The 16,688-nt window shown below is 36.3% G+C and overlaps 2 protein-coding genes across 3 annotated transcripts in view; one reads left to right on the top strand and one right to left on the bottom strand.

Moving 5' to 3' along the window:
- Nucleotides 1-266: 266 nt before the first annotated feature.
- Nucleotides 267-11,386, top strand: LOC134844787 (fibronectin-like). Its single transcript, XM_063861603.1, has 13 exons — nt 267-513; nt 662-955; nt 1,176-1,442; nt 2,237-2,518; nt 2,942-3,235; nt 5,507-5,785; nt 6,091-6,363; nt 6,651-6,938; nt 7,331-7,621; nt 8,179-8,460; nt 8,675-8,950; nt 9,892-10,521; nt 10,611-11,386. The coding sequence occupies exons 1-13, from the start codon at nt 267-269 to the stop codon at nt 11,375-11,377; spliced, it is 4,470 nt and encodes a 1,489-aa protein (XP_063717673.1). The 3' UTR covers nt 11,378-11,386.
- A 4,048-nt stretch (nt 11,387-15,434) lies between these two features.
- The window catches only part of LOC134845223 (cilia- and flagella-associated protein 43-like), a 306,846-nt gene continuing 305,592 nt past the window's right edge, over nt 15,435-16,688 (bottom strand). The window contains exons 29-31 of one of the 2 annotated variants that reach the window (XM_063862133.1): nt 16,390-16,518; nt 15,935-16,052; nt 15,435-15,701 (exon numbers count right to left, since the gene is read on the bottom strand). In XM_063862133.1, coding sequence (XP_063718203.1) covers nt 15,535-15,701; nt 15,935-16,052; nt 16,390-16,518 — 414 coding nt within the window. In that variant the 3' untranslated portion in view covers nt 15,435-15,534. The remainder of the gene's footprint in view (nt 15,702-15,934; nt 16,053-16,389; nt 16,519-16,688) is intronic. The other variant, XM_063862134.1, reaches the window with a different exon arrangement.

Consider the following 16,688-nt stretch of genomic DNA (forward strand, 5'->3'; position numbering starts at 1 on the left):
TGGAATTTAACTTTTAGATTTCAGAGAAATAAAAACTTAACCTCTTGATCTAATTATCTTAAGTTGGGTTCATTATATCAAAAAAGCGCCAATCATAAATTTTTCTAGAAATTCAAAGAGCTTAAAGGGATTCTATTTTTTACTTTGAAATTCGAAAGTTTAGATTTTATCAAGAAAATCAAGTGTTTTTTTATGTACATTGCGTTCATTACTCTTTTCCAATCTTCGATTGGTTATGTTATATTTTAGAGCTAGCTAGTCCCGAAATGACTTTCGCCGCCCCTTCGTTGCACCAGATTGAAATAAGTGCAATCAGTGGGCGTTTTGATGTCATTACCTACGAAACAAATCCCCTTGGATCATCTGGCCAGGAAAACAGTCCCCCTCTAAACATGAATGGATTGTTGCCAGGGACAGTATATAATATAACAGTTAATGTCAATGCATCTTTCCCTACTGAATGTGAACCTTCTGGTTTCAAAACAGCAACTGCTTCGGAAATATACGCCACAGGTTAGAAATGTTCTTCATTTTTATAAAATACTGAATCGCGTCAAATTTCACGACGCATTTAGAGCAGTTTTTCTGTGCATGATTTATTATGTATATCACCACAAAATTGTTGCAAAATCAAATGTTTTTTGTTGCAAATCAATTTCAGAACCAGCAGCTCCTGATATTTCTGACGTCGAAATTCTTATAACCGATAAAACCGTAAGATTCCTTGCAAGTGGGATGGGAAGATCTGTGAAAGCTACTGATGGATACATTGACGGATACTTCTACAGCAACGAGCACGGAACATCATCGAGTGGTTTAGTAGGAATGGGGGAGAATATTGTTATTGAGGATCTGCAGCCTGCAACAGCGTACAATTTTTCATTTTACTCATTCATCGAAGCTATTGGGGGAGTGAACGGATCAACAGCTGCAGTAGTTTCAAACGTCTGCACAGGTAAAATTTTATGAAACGAGTGCTCAATTTTTTGAATTTTAATTAACAAAGTAAAATTTTCGGAAAATTGGCTCTCTTCAATTTTTTCCCGAAATTCTAGTGCCACTTGGTCCTGAAAATCAATGCAAAATTTTTTAGAGATTCATATCTTCTCGTGATACTTCTACAGCAGATATTTTTAAATCAGTCCAATAGTTACGTTTTTTTTTTGTATTTTTAGCACCTTCAACGCCAGAGTTTGCGCTTCAAACTAGCATGAGCTCCCTAGTAGTCAATTTGGACCCGAGTTCTAGGGCAGACCAGTTCAAAATCGAGTTACAACCTCCAGTGACGCCAGCTGTAACTGTTGACGGGAGCATATTGAATCACAGCTTCGACAACATTCAACCGGGCACTGAGTTCAACGTGACAGTGACTGCAATCATGGGTTCTATTACTACCTGCTCACAGAATCATTCAGTGTCCAAGTCTAAAATTTCATGCACAGGTAGGAAATCTGTAATTTTGTCTATGTTCAGGGGCGGATTCGGTGTGGGCAAGCAAACACTTCTTCCCGTCTTCAGGGATTCAACCACCCGCCGACCCAAAGGACTCCCCCTGCGATACTTTTTAAGAAATCCATTTTTGGCTGACAGACTGTAAAAAATTTTTAATGGCGCCTTCGAAGCCAATACACACTAATTTTGAGGGAAAATGCGCGCAAAAAAAATAGCGATTTTTAGTGCAAAAAATTTTGTCAATTATAATTTGTCTCTATAGTGTTCTGGACGGAAACTCAATTTTTTGGTCGATTTGAAAAAAAGGTCGGCTATTTTTTCAAAAAATTTTTTAATATTCATTCGTTTGATATTCCTTTTAATTAATATATAGCTATTTGATTGTATTCAAGAATAAATAATTTTAATTTAAAGCCATTTTCTATTATTTAACAGAGACACGGATCTAGGACTTTCACAAGGGGGGGGGGGGGGGGGGGGGGGGAGTCCTAGATCCGTGTCTATGTTAAATAATAGAAAATGGCTTTAAACTAAAATTATTTATTCTTGTATATAATCAAATAGCTATATTTTTAATTAAAATGAATATCAAACGTTGCCGCACCGGATCATTTATTATACGATCATACAGTGGAGACGTAAATTGAATTTCGTCTTCACTGTAAATGAAAACTTATACAAAAATAATAAGTTATCAGTTTATGCCAGTTTTAAGTTCGTAAAGGTTCAACCTGGAATAATTGGGCAATTTACGTTTAACAATTACGAACTTTCTAATTTGCAGGGCTCTTGCTTCCAATTAATGTCAAACTTGGAGATATGACACGTGACACAGTTACAGTTGAAAACATCAGTGGAAACTTTGATGAGTTCACCGTGAAAATCGAGACTTCGGGAATAGTTTATAATGAAGTAGAGATAAACCGAAGTGACCTTCCTCTTCAGGAACGAGGTCTACCTAGTGGAACTGAAGTGAATGTTACAGTTAAAGTTAACTTGCACCCTGATCAACTCTGTCCTTCAATTGACCCGCAGGATGTCTTAACAACTGTCGCTCAGTGCACAGGTAAAAAATGATCGATTAACTGTACAATTGTTGTGTAATTGTTGATTTTCAATTTTAAATTATAATTTCATTTAATATCAGCATGTATGTTTAACCAAATTGTTTTTTTAAAGCTTATATGTTCCAGTAAAAAAGAATGATTTTCAACTTAAGTCTTAAGCCTTCTCTTAGACTACCTCTTGATGCCTTCTCATGCTTTTCAATCCAAAGGCTGGCGATTCGAGCCAATCTAAATTCCTTGTCCGATTCTTCATACGCATGCAAGAATGTTGTATCGTTCAAGCAAAACCAAAAGCTTAAAACCTTTGCAGAAAAGTTTTCAAACAAGCAATTGCAAAAAACTGTTGTTGCTCTTTTATTAGCTACTTTTCTTTCCCAAAAAGGGAAATTAAGTTTGATGGAACTCAACTTCAACCTTTTCAGTTCCTTCACCACCTGATTTGTCCAATGTTGGAATCGCTGCCGAGCAAAACTCGATAACCATCTTGGCAGCTACTTCTGGATCCAAAGTCCAGGCATCAGATGGTCACTTAGATGGATACTTCTTCGAGGAGGTTCCAGGACTGGTGGACGTTGGGAGAACTCGTCTTACCGATGATGTCACAATAAGTGGAATGCAGCCGGCAACATCTTATAATCTTTCCTTTTTTGGATTTATAGACGCTTGTGGTGGAGTAGACAGCACTCAGACAACAACGCTACAATATATTTGCACCGGTGATACATCAATTTTTTTTATTCCTTTGGCTGTGCGAGAAATTAAAAATTTAGGGCAATCTAATTATGAATAGGTAATTCTAATCTCTTAGCGCTCAGTTCTTTAACTGTATTCTTTTTTTTACAGGAATTTCGTAAGACTATAACGTATGATATAATGAAGAACAGTTTTTGAACATCATGAAACAGGTTTGTTTATCAATAAACAATTCGTTTTTATGTTGGAATGTCAATAACAACATAATAAAAAAAACTGCTCGTGCTGGGGCAAAACTTTTTTTGCTTGCATTTTAAAGTGCAATTTAAGTATTTGTGATTGAAATATTGATTGCGCCATATCAAGCAGTTTTTGTTTTAAAAAAATGATTAACCTGTATGAACGCTTTAAAAGTTTGAAAATTGCTTATCCTTTTTTCGTAAATCTTACCCCATAAAACAAGTTAAGTACAATGTTACATGTTTTTCTTCTTGTATGCAGTTTTTGGATTAACCATTTCACCAAAATTTATTTTGGAATGATTCCGGAGCCGTATCAATTCACTGCTTAGGCAACGCATTGACTGATAAAACAGGCCTCAGGTATCAGTTTTTAAATGGCCATATATGGCATTTTTCAAACTAATAAATTAGAAAAAGTAACCAAATAAAAATTATTTTCTTGTTTTTACGCTCAATAGAACGCTTATGTAGCCTTACTTCAGTTCTCAAAGTAAGCTTTCCGAAACTTCAAACTTTTTGTTTTCCAATTTCTCATTTTGACGTGACATTTTTTAAAAAAAAGTTATTCTTATAAAGTTTTTTCTGATATTTTTAAAGTTGTTGTCAATAAACTGAGCATATGCAACTTCCTATGTCACGAAACACGGAAACAGCGCTCAATGAATGCTATTTGACATAACCAGTTGATAATTTCTTTGATTCACCTGAAGAAAAATTCTTAGACATCTTCATCATCAAATAATTTTTCTGCGGTTGATTTTTTATCGTGTTATATCAGATTGAAAACAATTTTTGGTCGACTTCTTTTTGTTTTCAAAGAATTACAAACCTGATTTTGTAATAGCGTTTTTTTGCGCCCCAAGTTTTGAATAAATGCTCCCCTAGTTTCTGCGTAAGAGAAAAGAAAAAATATAACAAACATTATTATGCATTCTCGAGATCTTCGTGCAAAACCTTGCGTCAATCTCATGAAATTTATTAGAAAATTTTTTTCTCATTTCGTAACTTAATGGTGGATGCAACAGTTAAAAACAAAATTTTTTTACTGCAAAAAAAGTGATTGGGTCAAACATTTGTAAGACTAATTGTTTTCAACCTGAACAAAATAATTGCCTTGAAAATTAAATTGCGATGAACATAAAAAGTATTTTTTTTAGAAAAAAAAGGATAATCAATGCAAAAAAGTTCAAGTTTTCTAAGAAAAAAATCGATTATGAGTGAGCATTATTTGCACGTATACATAATTTGGGTATAGAAACTATCAAAATACTCAAGCAGCTATGCCGCCCAATTTTAGTCTGGTCCAAACATACTAAATTGGCAATCCAAAGACTTCAGGATTGACACCCATACGTATTCAACTGTCTTAAAACTGTTCTGATTTTTGAAAACATACCCCAGGCATATAGATTCCTCTTTTTTTTGGAAGTCAGAACAAAAAAAAAATCATTTTCAGAATTATGAAATCATATCATTTTTACTTAAATTTTACTTCAGACTTCAAAAGACCGTCGAATCATTAAGTTTTCATTCTTCTGTTTTTATTTGATTTCTTATGAAAAAAAAAGTAAAAAAAGAACATGCTCTTCTTAATGTTTCGCCCGATATACTGCTATTATTTAATGAGCGCATGTACAATTAGAATATTTTGAGTCTGAAGATGCCTTCACAACAATTCTATCGTGCGTCAGGTAAATCCGCCCCTGCGTCAGATCCTTTTATCACACCACGCAGAAAAAAAACACTAATTTGGAAAAATAAATTTGTAGTATTATAAATACCATGGTCGGAACATTCTGCACTACTTGCACAGTAACCAGCTATCCTTTTTACTATTTTGCCTTGTCTAAGCTAGATTATTCAATAGTCTGACGCATTCGATGTTATCTTAAATCAATTGCTAAACTGCTAATATAAGTAGAAAGCTCTATGGCCTTTTCAGCCCACATTTACCTTTTAACCGCAATTAAGATATTTCAATTATTGAACGTGATAATCATAATTTATATTAAAGCAATAAATTTTTGGTGGAATCTTTTATTTTCCCTTTAGCACCTGAATCACCTCGGATGTCGCTGACCGAGCCTGACAACCGCACTCAATTGACAATAAACCTGACATCAGACTCTGGTGACAATTACAAAATTATCATTGAACCGTCTGCACCTGTCAATCAAGTGGGTGATTTGATTGCATATCACGAGTTTCCTTATACTGTTGGAGGTCTGCAGCCAGGGGTATCGTACAACGTCACAGTAGAAGCGATCGTCGGCACCAAAACAACTTGTGTCAGAAACGAGACGGCTTCGACCACAGCTACAATTTGCACAGGTTTTGCCCGGCAATTTTTGAACGATTTCATTGAAAACCGGTATCAGAATTCTAAATCAGAGCGCAAAACAGAAAATCAACCTCTGTAATTAAAGCATTTTAACAATAAGAGAAAAACCAAAAGTATTGTCTCTTAGCCGTTTAGTTTAATATCCGTTGATTTCTTTCACTGGAAATTTTTCTAAACATTGTTCGATGAACGAAGCTTGTGTTTTGAGAATTGTTTATGATTGAAAAAAAACATCATTGAAAACAAATGTGAGCGTGCAATAGTGATGAGCAGTCATTTACTTCGATGATTTCAGTGCCTAAGAGTCCAGAAATTGAGTTGCTCTCTAACGGCACCGGATCACTCATTCTGCTGATGGATCCGTCATCAATGACAGCAGACCAGTATGACGTGGAAATAGATCCAAGCATAGTGTCGAAAATCTCTCTCGATGACTCAGGTTTTCCTCACACGATAACTGGGTTGCAGCCGGCTACTGTTTATGAGGTGACTGTCACTGCTGTAACTGGGTCTGAGAGCTATTGTCCTGATCAGCGAACGGAGTCAACTTCGGCCACTGGATGCACGGGTTTGTTTCCGTAAATTTCAAAAATTCCAATTAGCCTTAAATAAACGAATATGCAGCTGGGAATCAAAAAGAGTCTAAATTCGCGACATAAGATAAGACTGGCTCAATTCACAGAGTAATTTTGAGTTTATAAACAACCTGAAAGATTTTATTTTTTATTTTTTGATTTTATAGCGTGTCGTAGACACTTAAAATTGGACGTAAAAATCATGCCTCGAAAAAAGCATTTTTGTTTGTGATTTTTGGTTGCGAAATAAAAAGTTTACTACATAATGGTTTGCTGATAGCTCCTGCTGTTCCAAACTTAACCGCTGCTCAAACATCATCATCCAGAGATTCAATCACTATTCTGGGATCCCTGTCGTCTGTGCAGCCAAGTAATGGATCTCTGGACGGCTACTACTACGACAACAACACTGGCTACTCTATATCTGGAGTAGCTGCACTGAACGAAGACCTTGTGGTGTCTGGACTGGACCCTGGATCTCAGTATAACTTGTCGTTCTTCGGGGTTTTCAGTGGATGCGGTGGGGTCAGTAGTGCAAATGCTGCAGTTTTAGTGGACGTTTGTACAGGTAACATTTTGGAATTGAAAACGCTTCAAAGTTTACTGGGAAATACTGTTTAAAATTAATTCAAATTAACGATATGAAATATCACTTATTAAGTATTGTGATCATGATTTTTTCCGAGTAATATCTTCGCGAATTTCCACTGCCTCAGATTTTTTCACGATGCAAATAACTTAGTTTTCAATTATTTTTTTAGCTATAGGATAAGAAAATCTCCAGACTAAAAACAATTTTTTGTTCTTCGCCTGAAAAACTGAATTAGATTATATTTCAAATGCGCGCTATTTTATAACGAAAAACTACAAATTTAGTTTGCCCACTGCCGCATTAACGCTTTTTACAAATTAACCTAACAAACTGATGACGCAGGTGTTTATAAACTATGTTTCCGATAGCTCCGGTGGTTCCTGCATTTGAAATCACTGCAAACGAAACTGAACTGAAAATAGAGCTTAACGACTTGTCTGAAAGAGCAGGCGACGTTTTCCAAGTTCAAGTTTCCTCGTCTGAAGACCCTTACGGTGTTCTATATGAATACGAAATACCCAGAAGTCAGTTTTCATCTCTCTCAGTACCTGGCTTGACTTCCGGAGAATGTTATGTGGTTTCAATAAATGCTACTATCGGCACAGCCAGAAACTGCTATAAGCTGGAGTTCTCTAATGATTCGTCCCTTCACTGCACGAGTGAGTTAAACTCATCTACTAAATTTTTCCTTTTGATGAACTTGAAGTTTGGTCACAAAAAGTTTGTTAAAAAGTTATTGTTTACAAAACAATTTACCGAATCCCCGCCCTGAATGATTTATAAAACAAGTTGGGCTCTTTCAGTCGCTCACAACCCTCGGGACGACAAAAGATTATATTCCTAAATATTTCACTGTTTTTTTGATAAACGTCAAAAAAAACTTTGGCAAAAATTTCTGCGCCGCATGCAAAGGTATTAATTTGCGGCAAAGGTTTGTTCGACGAAAAATGAATGTCCTAAAAATACAAAAGAGGGATGAAACTTTGAGTGACAAGGGCGCTGAAATTCCTAGTAGTCGCGTCTACTCCCTTGCTTGCTTAACCCGACCATCCAGGCCATTAGGTATTTCTCAAGGATGACTTAATTTCAAACATTATTTAATGCATACAGAACTTTTAGTTACTGGTCAAACAATCGTTAGGGTGGTGGTGGTCGGGTCTCTGAGAGTAGGGGATAAGTTTTAAGATAACACTTTCATGTGCCTTTATACTTTTAGTTCCATCCACTCCCAATATCGATAATGTAAAGATACTCTCATCAGAGCGGTCATTCACAATCCAAGCATCTACTGCTGGCAACTCAGTGACACCATCCAATGGAAACCTAGAGGGCTACTTCCTCAAACTCACAAACACAACTAGCGAACTCGCTGAACTTAATCAAGATATCACGATTCGAAACTTACGGCCTGATTCTCTGTACGAGGTTGAGTTTTATGGGTTTATTGAAAATGGAGAAGTAAACTCAACCGAATCTTCAAAACTCAATATCTGCACAGGTAAGCAATTTCTAATTCTTGCTAATTTACTAAAAGATGTACGCTTTTAATCAAAATTTTAATCCGTCTTCAGTTGAGCTTTGGTAGTGAATTGAAAAAAAGTAAGAAAATTTGCATATTTCGGAACTTGCTCAAACTGCTTTTGCTTGGACTGTCCATAAAATTTGAAACCAGATAGACGGAACAGCGGTGTTCTAACAAACTTCATTTTCAGCCCCAAAACTGCCTCGATTCGGTCTGCTGGCGCCTGAGTATAACCAGTTTGTAATCAATCTACTGAATGAGTCACTAACAGCAGACAGCATAACTGTCCTGATCGACCCTCCGCATGTCGCGAACTCAACCAACTTGTCAGTGTCTGATTTCCCCTACTTGATCGACAACCTGGAACCAGTCACTTTCTACAACATCACTCTAATTGCAGAAACCGGATCCCTTAAAAACTGTGTGGCTCAAACGTATTCGTCGCAATCCAGAGCTCTATGTACTAGTAAGTTAAAAGTTTCAATTATTTTGTGCTCTAAAAAGATAGAAATCCAAACATTGCAATGGTTCAGCTTTTTTTATTGTTCTGACTTTCGAAGAAAACGGAATATTTATGCTCGGTGTGGTTTTTTTGTTCAATCAACTTTCGCCAATCAAAATAATGGTTTTCGAAAAAAAAATTAAACCCCATTGACGATATCGACTTCCTGAGTTCAAATTTAAAAAGATATTTTACTCTGCGTTTTTTTTTAATTCTGGGGGGTATGAAAATAGCCAAGCTGGCCATTCTGGACTAAGTTATGTGCGCTTGAAAGAGTTTATTTATAATGCTGAGAGCGTAACGCAAATTATTTATGCGTGGCGAATTATCCCACACAACAAAATTGTTCCAAATTGAATTGAGGCTAGGTAATTGGTCGTAGTAATTTCGTACAGCTCAAAATTTTACACTTTGATATTGTCCAAAATTGATAGCTTGTCAGTTTTTTCTTTTCCCAAAAACCATTTGATATGAATTAAGGGACAGTCGGAACATTCAGGGCTTTGCCCTGGTATACGAGTAGTCTTGTTAGGACTCATGAACGTAGTGAATAATACTCTTATATAGGTCTTAGTGATTTTTTTTTGTTTTTTTTTCAGGAAAAAATCTTAAAAGTTTTTAGGTTCAAACTTACTGTTTCGCCTTTCGACTTTTTTTGTCCCGCCTTTCGAACAAAACGGAGCATTTAGGAAACAAAACAAAATTCAGTTCCTTTCCACTGTTCTGTTCAAAGGAAGGCAAACTCCACAATCGACCAGCAAAAGTGTAAAAGTTGCAAAAAAGTGATCAATTTTTAGTTTGAAAAGTGGATTTAAATCTTTTTAATTTTTTTCTCCTAGAAGCTGGTATGATACTGGCCTCAAAGATTAAATGGCTTAAAATTTCTTTAACTTTTTCCATTCTAGCGAATGCTCCGGACACTACAACACTAGAAGTTCTGCACACGACAACGCCGGTATTCGTTGCAACAACAAATGACACGACAACGTCGCCCGAGCCAACAACATCCACCCCCGAAGTAACGACGCCAGAACCAACGACGTCGACCCCCGAAGCTACGACATCAACCCAAGAACAAACAACCAACCCGCAACCAACAGCGAGCACTGAAGTAACAACAACAGAGCCAGAAAACTGTACGGCAATCGTATTGCCGATAAAACCGACGACAGAAAATCTAGAATGTCCCGTCGTGGGAGGCGTTGAAGTAAAACACGAAATTCCACTGTGGGTTTGGGTGCTTCTATGTGTACTAGGCCTGATTATCCTCCTTTTGATCATTATTATAATAATTATCACAGCAATGGCAAAACGTGGTGGAAACAGCTCGTTAGACGCAACATCCGAAACATCCGCTGGCAGTGTTATGCCTCTCATTGTTGGCTCTCAAGTTGCAAACCAGGAAAAAATGTTGCCAATAATAATGGGAACTCCAGAGCCGGTGGCGTCTAGAACGCCAAATCGAGCTCCACCACAGTTGAATGCAAATGTTTTGAGCCACCTAAAAGCTCCTGCTTTCATACCACCTGTACCTCGTAAGAATAGCTCAAATAATTTCAATATTTCTATCGGCTGTATAGAATAGCTCAAATAATTTCAATATTTCTATCAGCTATCGTTTTAGGTTCTAAATCACCATCTGGGTCGAATCCTCCATCTGCTCCTCCTGCACCCTCTTCAGTGACTACTCATGGATACTACAGTAACCCACAAGGTACAGATACATCAGAATCTTCCGACAATCAGGATCAGAGTGATACTTCAGAGGACGAAACGAGCCAAAATACTCCAGAAAATTTGAATCTTGAAACGGTGGAAGAGAATGTAGAACCAATATTATCACCGACTGCAGTGGGAGTCAATAATGTTAAAACTCCTGAGAAGCTGTCTGAGAGCTCATCTGAAGAGGAATCGGATGCAAGTGTGCCGTCAGGAATTCCAAGTCCAGGGGAGTTTCGGAGTCGAGTTATGGGAACTATGGGTCTCATTCATGGCCAAAATGGACAGAAACTAATGTCGTCGGCATATGTGCCGACTAATCAAACTTCAACTGCCAGCGCCAATTTCGGAGGAGGCAACTTCAAACCGCCTCTAGGAAGGCTGCCTGAAGACATGATTGAAGGTGATTCGACTTCGGATCAGCCCTCCCGAGCACCAAGGCCGAGTGCGTTTCAAAAACTTCAGATAGGAAGTGGAGGAGTGATCCAAGTTCAAAGAGTTGCAAACGAAAATGTAGCGTCTCATTCCGGAAACCACTTAAACTTTACGGCGGAAGAACCGAAAGATAACGCGCCGAAAAAAAAGAAAGGCGGTAAAGCAAAGTCATCAAGTGGCCAGAAGAAGCAAGCGAAGAAGACTCGTCCTATTTCCTATTCGTCGAGAAAAAAATAAAGAAAAAAGCTGGAGTTATGCAGACAGCATCTTGGCGTAAAATATAAGATATTGCGTTGAAATGCTCAAACCTTGCATTTTTTTAAATTTCAGATTTAACAAAAATTATAATTGATAAATTTTAAAAATCATTACAAAATTGTAAAAGTTTGAAAATGTTGAAAAATATATAGAGTAGTGTAGAACGATTTTGGCTTATTTTGAAAATTTCTGTAAATATTTGTACATAAAAAAGAAATAATTTTGGTCGCTTTCGAAGTTTTCCGGCAAGTTTTCCGCCATATTTGATCAGATCTGCGTGCCCCATCATGACCTCGTCGTGGACTGCGAAATTCTAGGAGTTGCGCAAAAAATTAAGAGGTGTTTCTACTTTCAAGGCTGAGTAAAATGATCAATTTTATGAAGTTCGTTTTAGTCAAAGGTGACTAGTCAGAGCCTGATTGATGGATCCGGATGCCTGTTACAATGCGGATGCCTGTTACAATGCCTTGGGTCTTTCGGCCCTCTTTGAAAAACTTTCAGGAGTCGGGTTTCTATCCGTTGCATTTTGTCGAAAACTTTTAAAGTTTCTTAAGCTCGGTGTATTCTCATAAAACTCGCACAACAGCTGTACATAGAGCAAACTGAAATTTATTCATGAATATTTTTCAATTGTAATTTTCATCCATTTTGAAACGACTTCGAATGAAGTATGAATAAATAATTTGATTGGCTTAATTTTTTTTATTCAGACCATTTTCTGCGTTCGAAATGGTTGTTTAAAAATATAGTTTTTCTACCCTGTGGTACGGCAACTGCAACTACACTTGCAGTAACAGTACTGCAGCCTTGGTACAATTTGCATATTGTTATCTATAATCATGATATTGTTATTAATTTATTCAAAGTCAAACGTGTGTGACCTTTTTTCTTAATAAAAAGAGACTCAGTTCTCTGTATTAAAGAATCAGAATACAGTTTGCCACACGAGTCATGCACTATATAGAAAAGATGGTTTCTATAAAAAATTAAACTCTTTGGAACCTAAATCGTTTTCACTACTAAAATTACGTGGCTCTATCCGGTATCACATGGCTCAGCCAGCAGGATTTCTGTCTCAAAACAACAGGACAGACATGGGATTTCCTGTCTTTTGGATTTCATCAAACTCGGACCCACCATGAAAATTCGAAATCTGGTTTGATCAATTAGCAGTTACTGTCAAAGAAAACGTGGATCCAGAAGTATTACTAGAGGAACCAAGAGCAGTTATGGAAGAACCACTCCCACGTCCGGAAACGCCGGGAACTAATGAAGATGCGCAGGCAGTAACAGAGAGAGAAGCCCGCGATAAACTAGCACGAGATAAAGTCATCCTAGAAAACGAAGAACGTGTTGCTCGAGGACCAAAAGTAGGACACAACGTGTTCTACCACGAAGTCGGAAAAAGGTTAACATCTAGACTCTTTCTAGCTCTGGGCACAGAAGGAAAAAAAATTTGTACAAAAAACCCACACACAGAAATATCTAAACCCGAGTTCCGAGAAATGGTGAGACTGGCAAAAACTTCCTTCGAAAAAACAAGAAGCATCACCTACGAACGATACAAATTGTTTACACGATCGCATGAAGCGAATGAAACTCTAGAATATTTTCACGCGGCGCTGACTGCACAAGCAGCGAAAGCGGAATTGGGAGTATTGGAGGCAGAATTAGCTAGGGATTTATTCATATCCCGAATTAGGAATGTTGTACTTCAAGACACTCTAACGTTCGAAACCTTCACACCAGAAATTAGTACTAAAGCGAGCAATCAAATTCGAACAGAGTAAACAAACTACGCAAGCATTTCAAAAATCCAGTCAGGCACTATAAAGAAAAGATGGTTTCTATATTTAATTAAACTCATTGAAACCTAAATCGTTTTCACTAAAATTACGTGGTTCTATCCGGTATCACATACTTCAATGAATATATCGACTCTTTTGACATAAGTGTATAAAGCTATTTCATCTGCAGTCCTTTCTGAGCAAAATTGTGGGGGTTCAGAAAATCTGTATGGGCTAATTTATCCGGACTTTGAAATTTTTTATATATGTTGCTGAAAACATGACAAAAAAAATACGTATGACGAAATTTACGGTTCCTCAAAGTTTTTGTTATAAAAACTATTTTAGACTTTTAGACCAATTGTAAGTCATTCGGAACATTCGGGGTTTGGCACTCATATAAAAGCAGTGTTAGCGAATAATTGAAAAAACTGAACTTCGAAAAAAAATTACAAACAGCATGTCAAGCAAATAAGAAAACAAATTTCGACCGTTAAGCCAAACATATTCAAGGTGCTTATTTTTCAAATGATTTTTTTCTTTATAATAAATCCGATTAGAGACAACAGGGTTAATAAATATCTTTTTACTTCGCTAGAACTCTAAATAATCATTAAAAAAACATTTTCAAAACTTAAATCATTGACGTTTTCTCAGCATCAGTTGCTTTTTAAGAAGCCGATGAACGTAGTTCAGACTTTGTTATAGATCGTGATGATTTTCCAAAAAAATTTGCAGAAATTTTTTAAAACTATACAAAAAGATTCATACGTTTTATTGCTTTTATGAATAATCGTGCGTATACAAACAATTTGCTCTCTAATAGCGGAAGAGGAAATGACGCAAACTTGATCAGTTTCTAGTTATGAAAAGTGAATACAATTTAAAGATTTCTCAGCGTAAAAAAAGTTGTACCTAACACTGTGAATTGAGAGAAATTTAAGGCCATATAATTTTTCTTTGAAAATCAAAAATAGAAGTTTTTTTAAAGACAAAACAGTTTTTTTTTTTTTTCATTCATTGACTCTTCTCCAAATGTCTGTTGACCATATTTAATATTGGAGAGCGTCATTTGCTTTCCTTGATGCTCATAAACATGAATTGAATTTTAATTTTTTTTTCGGAAGAAACAACAAAATTAAATCAGTGTCTTAATTTCGTTCAGTCGAACCCAATCAATGGGCATTTATGTTCTGCTGGGTACTGAAATCCTCCTCCTATAGCACACAATGACACACTATTGCACAGCCGCCTATACGACACAAGCATACTACTTTTGTAACATAATTTTTGATTTTGCAATAAAATCCAGCGTCGTTGTTTTTCCATTTCAAAAAAGAACTTGAAAAACGAGCTTTACCGGAAAATCCAGATTCAAGAACCGAAATTTTAATACGTACGGCTTCGACAACTCAATGCAATATTGATGTACAAAACTCGATAAGCATCGATTGGAACTGTCTTTGAATGCGCAGAACTAACAGATGCTGTCTATCTCATCGAAACTGTTGCGTTACTAATTTACAAAAAAAAACAGTGTAGAAAATTTTTATAAAAGAACTGAATGCTTCCGCATAAGACTTGTTTGATTTCTTTTCTCAGATTTTTGTGAAATTTTTGCGATCCAAAGGAAAAATGATATCACCATTTTGTGAATAATAAGATTGACAGTTTTCTGAATCATGCTAAACTGATTTTAGAAAACTGAATCAATATCCGTCTTTTATTTAGCTGACACTTCTAACAATTAAAATTGACATCTGGAATTATGAATCAATATTTTGGGGTCGCTCTGAATTCTACTTTTTTCACTTTGATTAAAAATTGAGTTTGAAAAGTGGGCTTCAAAAGATCCTAAAAACCAAAAAAAAATCAAAATAGATCATGGTGATCAAAATTAAAATTTTTCACTAATAAAAAGAACAGAAAAATCACACAAGTTTTAGAGTGAAAAATAAAAAATATTGTTGAACAACGCTGATAAAATTGTGTGATATCGACCTCCTATTTTTAGCAAAAATTAAAACATTGTTAATTCCCATCATAAACTGAGCAAAGAATCAAAAAACACCAGTTGTAGTATTTTCAACTATTTCAAATTGTAAATTGTTCACTTTGTATTAAAACTGAATTTTCTTCAAATTGAGGTCAGACGCGTTTCTCTGCAAGCTATTTTTTGGGCGCGTAAAATCCAAAACCCCTCCGACTAACTAAGTAGAAGAAACGAAGCCGTGGCGACTCATTGCTTGTGAAACTGCTCTATTTACACATGAATTCAACTGAACTGTTGTTTTATCATCTGATATGAAATTTTTACAATTTTACAATTCAATTATTTTAAAATTCTGTCTATTCAATTTGCACAAGGGCAGGGAATGTTCTCATTCGGAGTCTCTCAACTTCTGCTCGCAACACAGCCACCTCTTGTGCCTGGTTCTTGGCCAGGTCCACCAGTTTGCGTCTCTGGACGATGTCTTTCATTCTGGACTGCTCGGAAGGACCCTGGCTTCCAGCACCTAACCATTTTCAACAATTGAAAACTCAACTCTTTAAACTCAACTAAAGCTTCCTGGAAAGTTATAATAACAGACGGGCACCTATATACTGAATAAGATTATTTATCACTTTGACAGTTGTTAGCTTTTCAGAAAACTTGGAATCCAAAATTTCAAAACAAAAGTCATAACCAGCGAAAATCATGTGCTATAAACGGATTTAAAGGATATAGTTAAGTAGCCTAATAGTTTACCTGTGGACATCTGAATGAGTTCTCTTTCAGCCACAGTCACAGTCATCTCCATGATCTGTTCGTCCAATTTGTCATTCTGCTTCTCCTTGTCCTTCACCTTCTTCTTCAATCTTTTCACCTGTAAACGAAACAAGGTCAAGTACATATTATCCAGCTTTTCTTGAACACTGCGCGGCACTGAATTGTGAACGTTTTCTACGCTAACGGAAATAATTTTTGATACTTGCAAAAATTATTTAGCCCATAAATTGCGAATATATATATACCTTCATTGTAGGTACATATTGTTGCAAAAATCAAAATATTTATTTGTTGGCCAACTTAAATCAGACTTAAATTTTTCACCGATTGAAAAAATGATGAATTTTTTTCCAGTTTATTTAAATTACTTGACTGTCTATTTAAATAGCTTTTAGTGTTCACTGATGGTGCCAGATGTGTGTAATTAATGTTACCTCGTCTTTCTTGATCTCCACTCGGCGACTGTGCTGGTCTAGAGTGGACGAGATGGTCTTCTCCAGCACCCCTATCTCCCTCGCCTTCTTATCACTCTTCTTGTCGTCGTCATCGTCGTCATTCAGATACTAAGTTGGAAGTGAAAAAAGACAGAGTTAGAGGTCGTTCACAAAAAAACCAAAAGTGTTCAAAAGGTTCATAGATGTTCACAAAGCTGCCAAACTATAATGGAACTAAATTAAAAGGGAAAAGATTCAGTTAGTTTTTGCGTTCGATAAAAACTTCATCGAATTAAAAG

Source organism: Symsagittifera roscoffensis, chromosome 4, assembly GCF_963678635.1.
Source record: "Symsagittifera roscoffensis chromosome 4, txSymRosc1.1, whole genome shotgun sequence".
In the NCBI taxonomy this organism is placed as follows: domain Eukaryota; kingdom Metazoa; phylum Xenacoelomorpha; order Acoela; family Convolutidae; genus Symsagittifera; species Symsagittifera roscoffensis.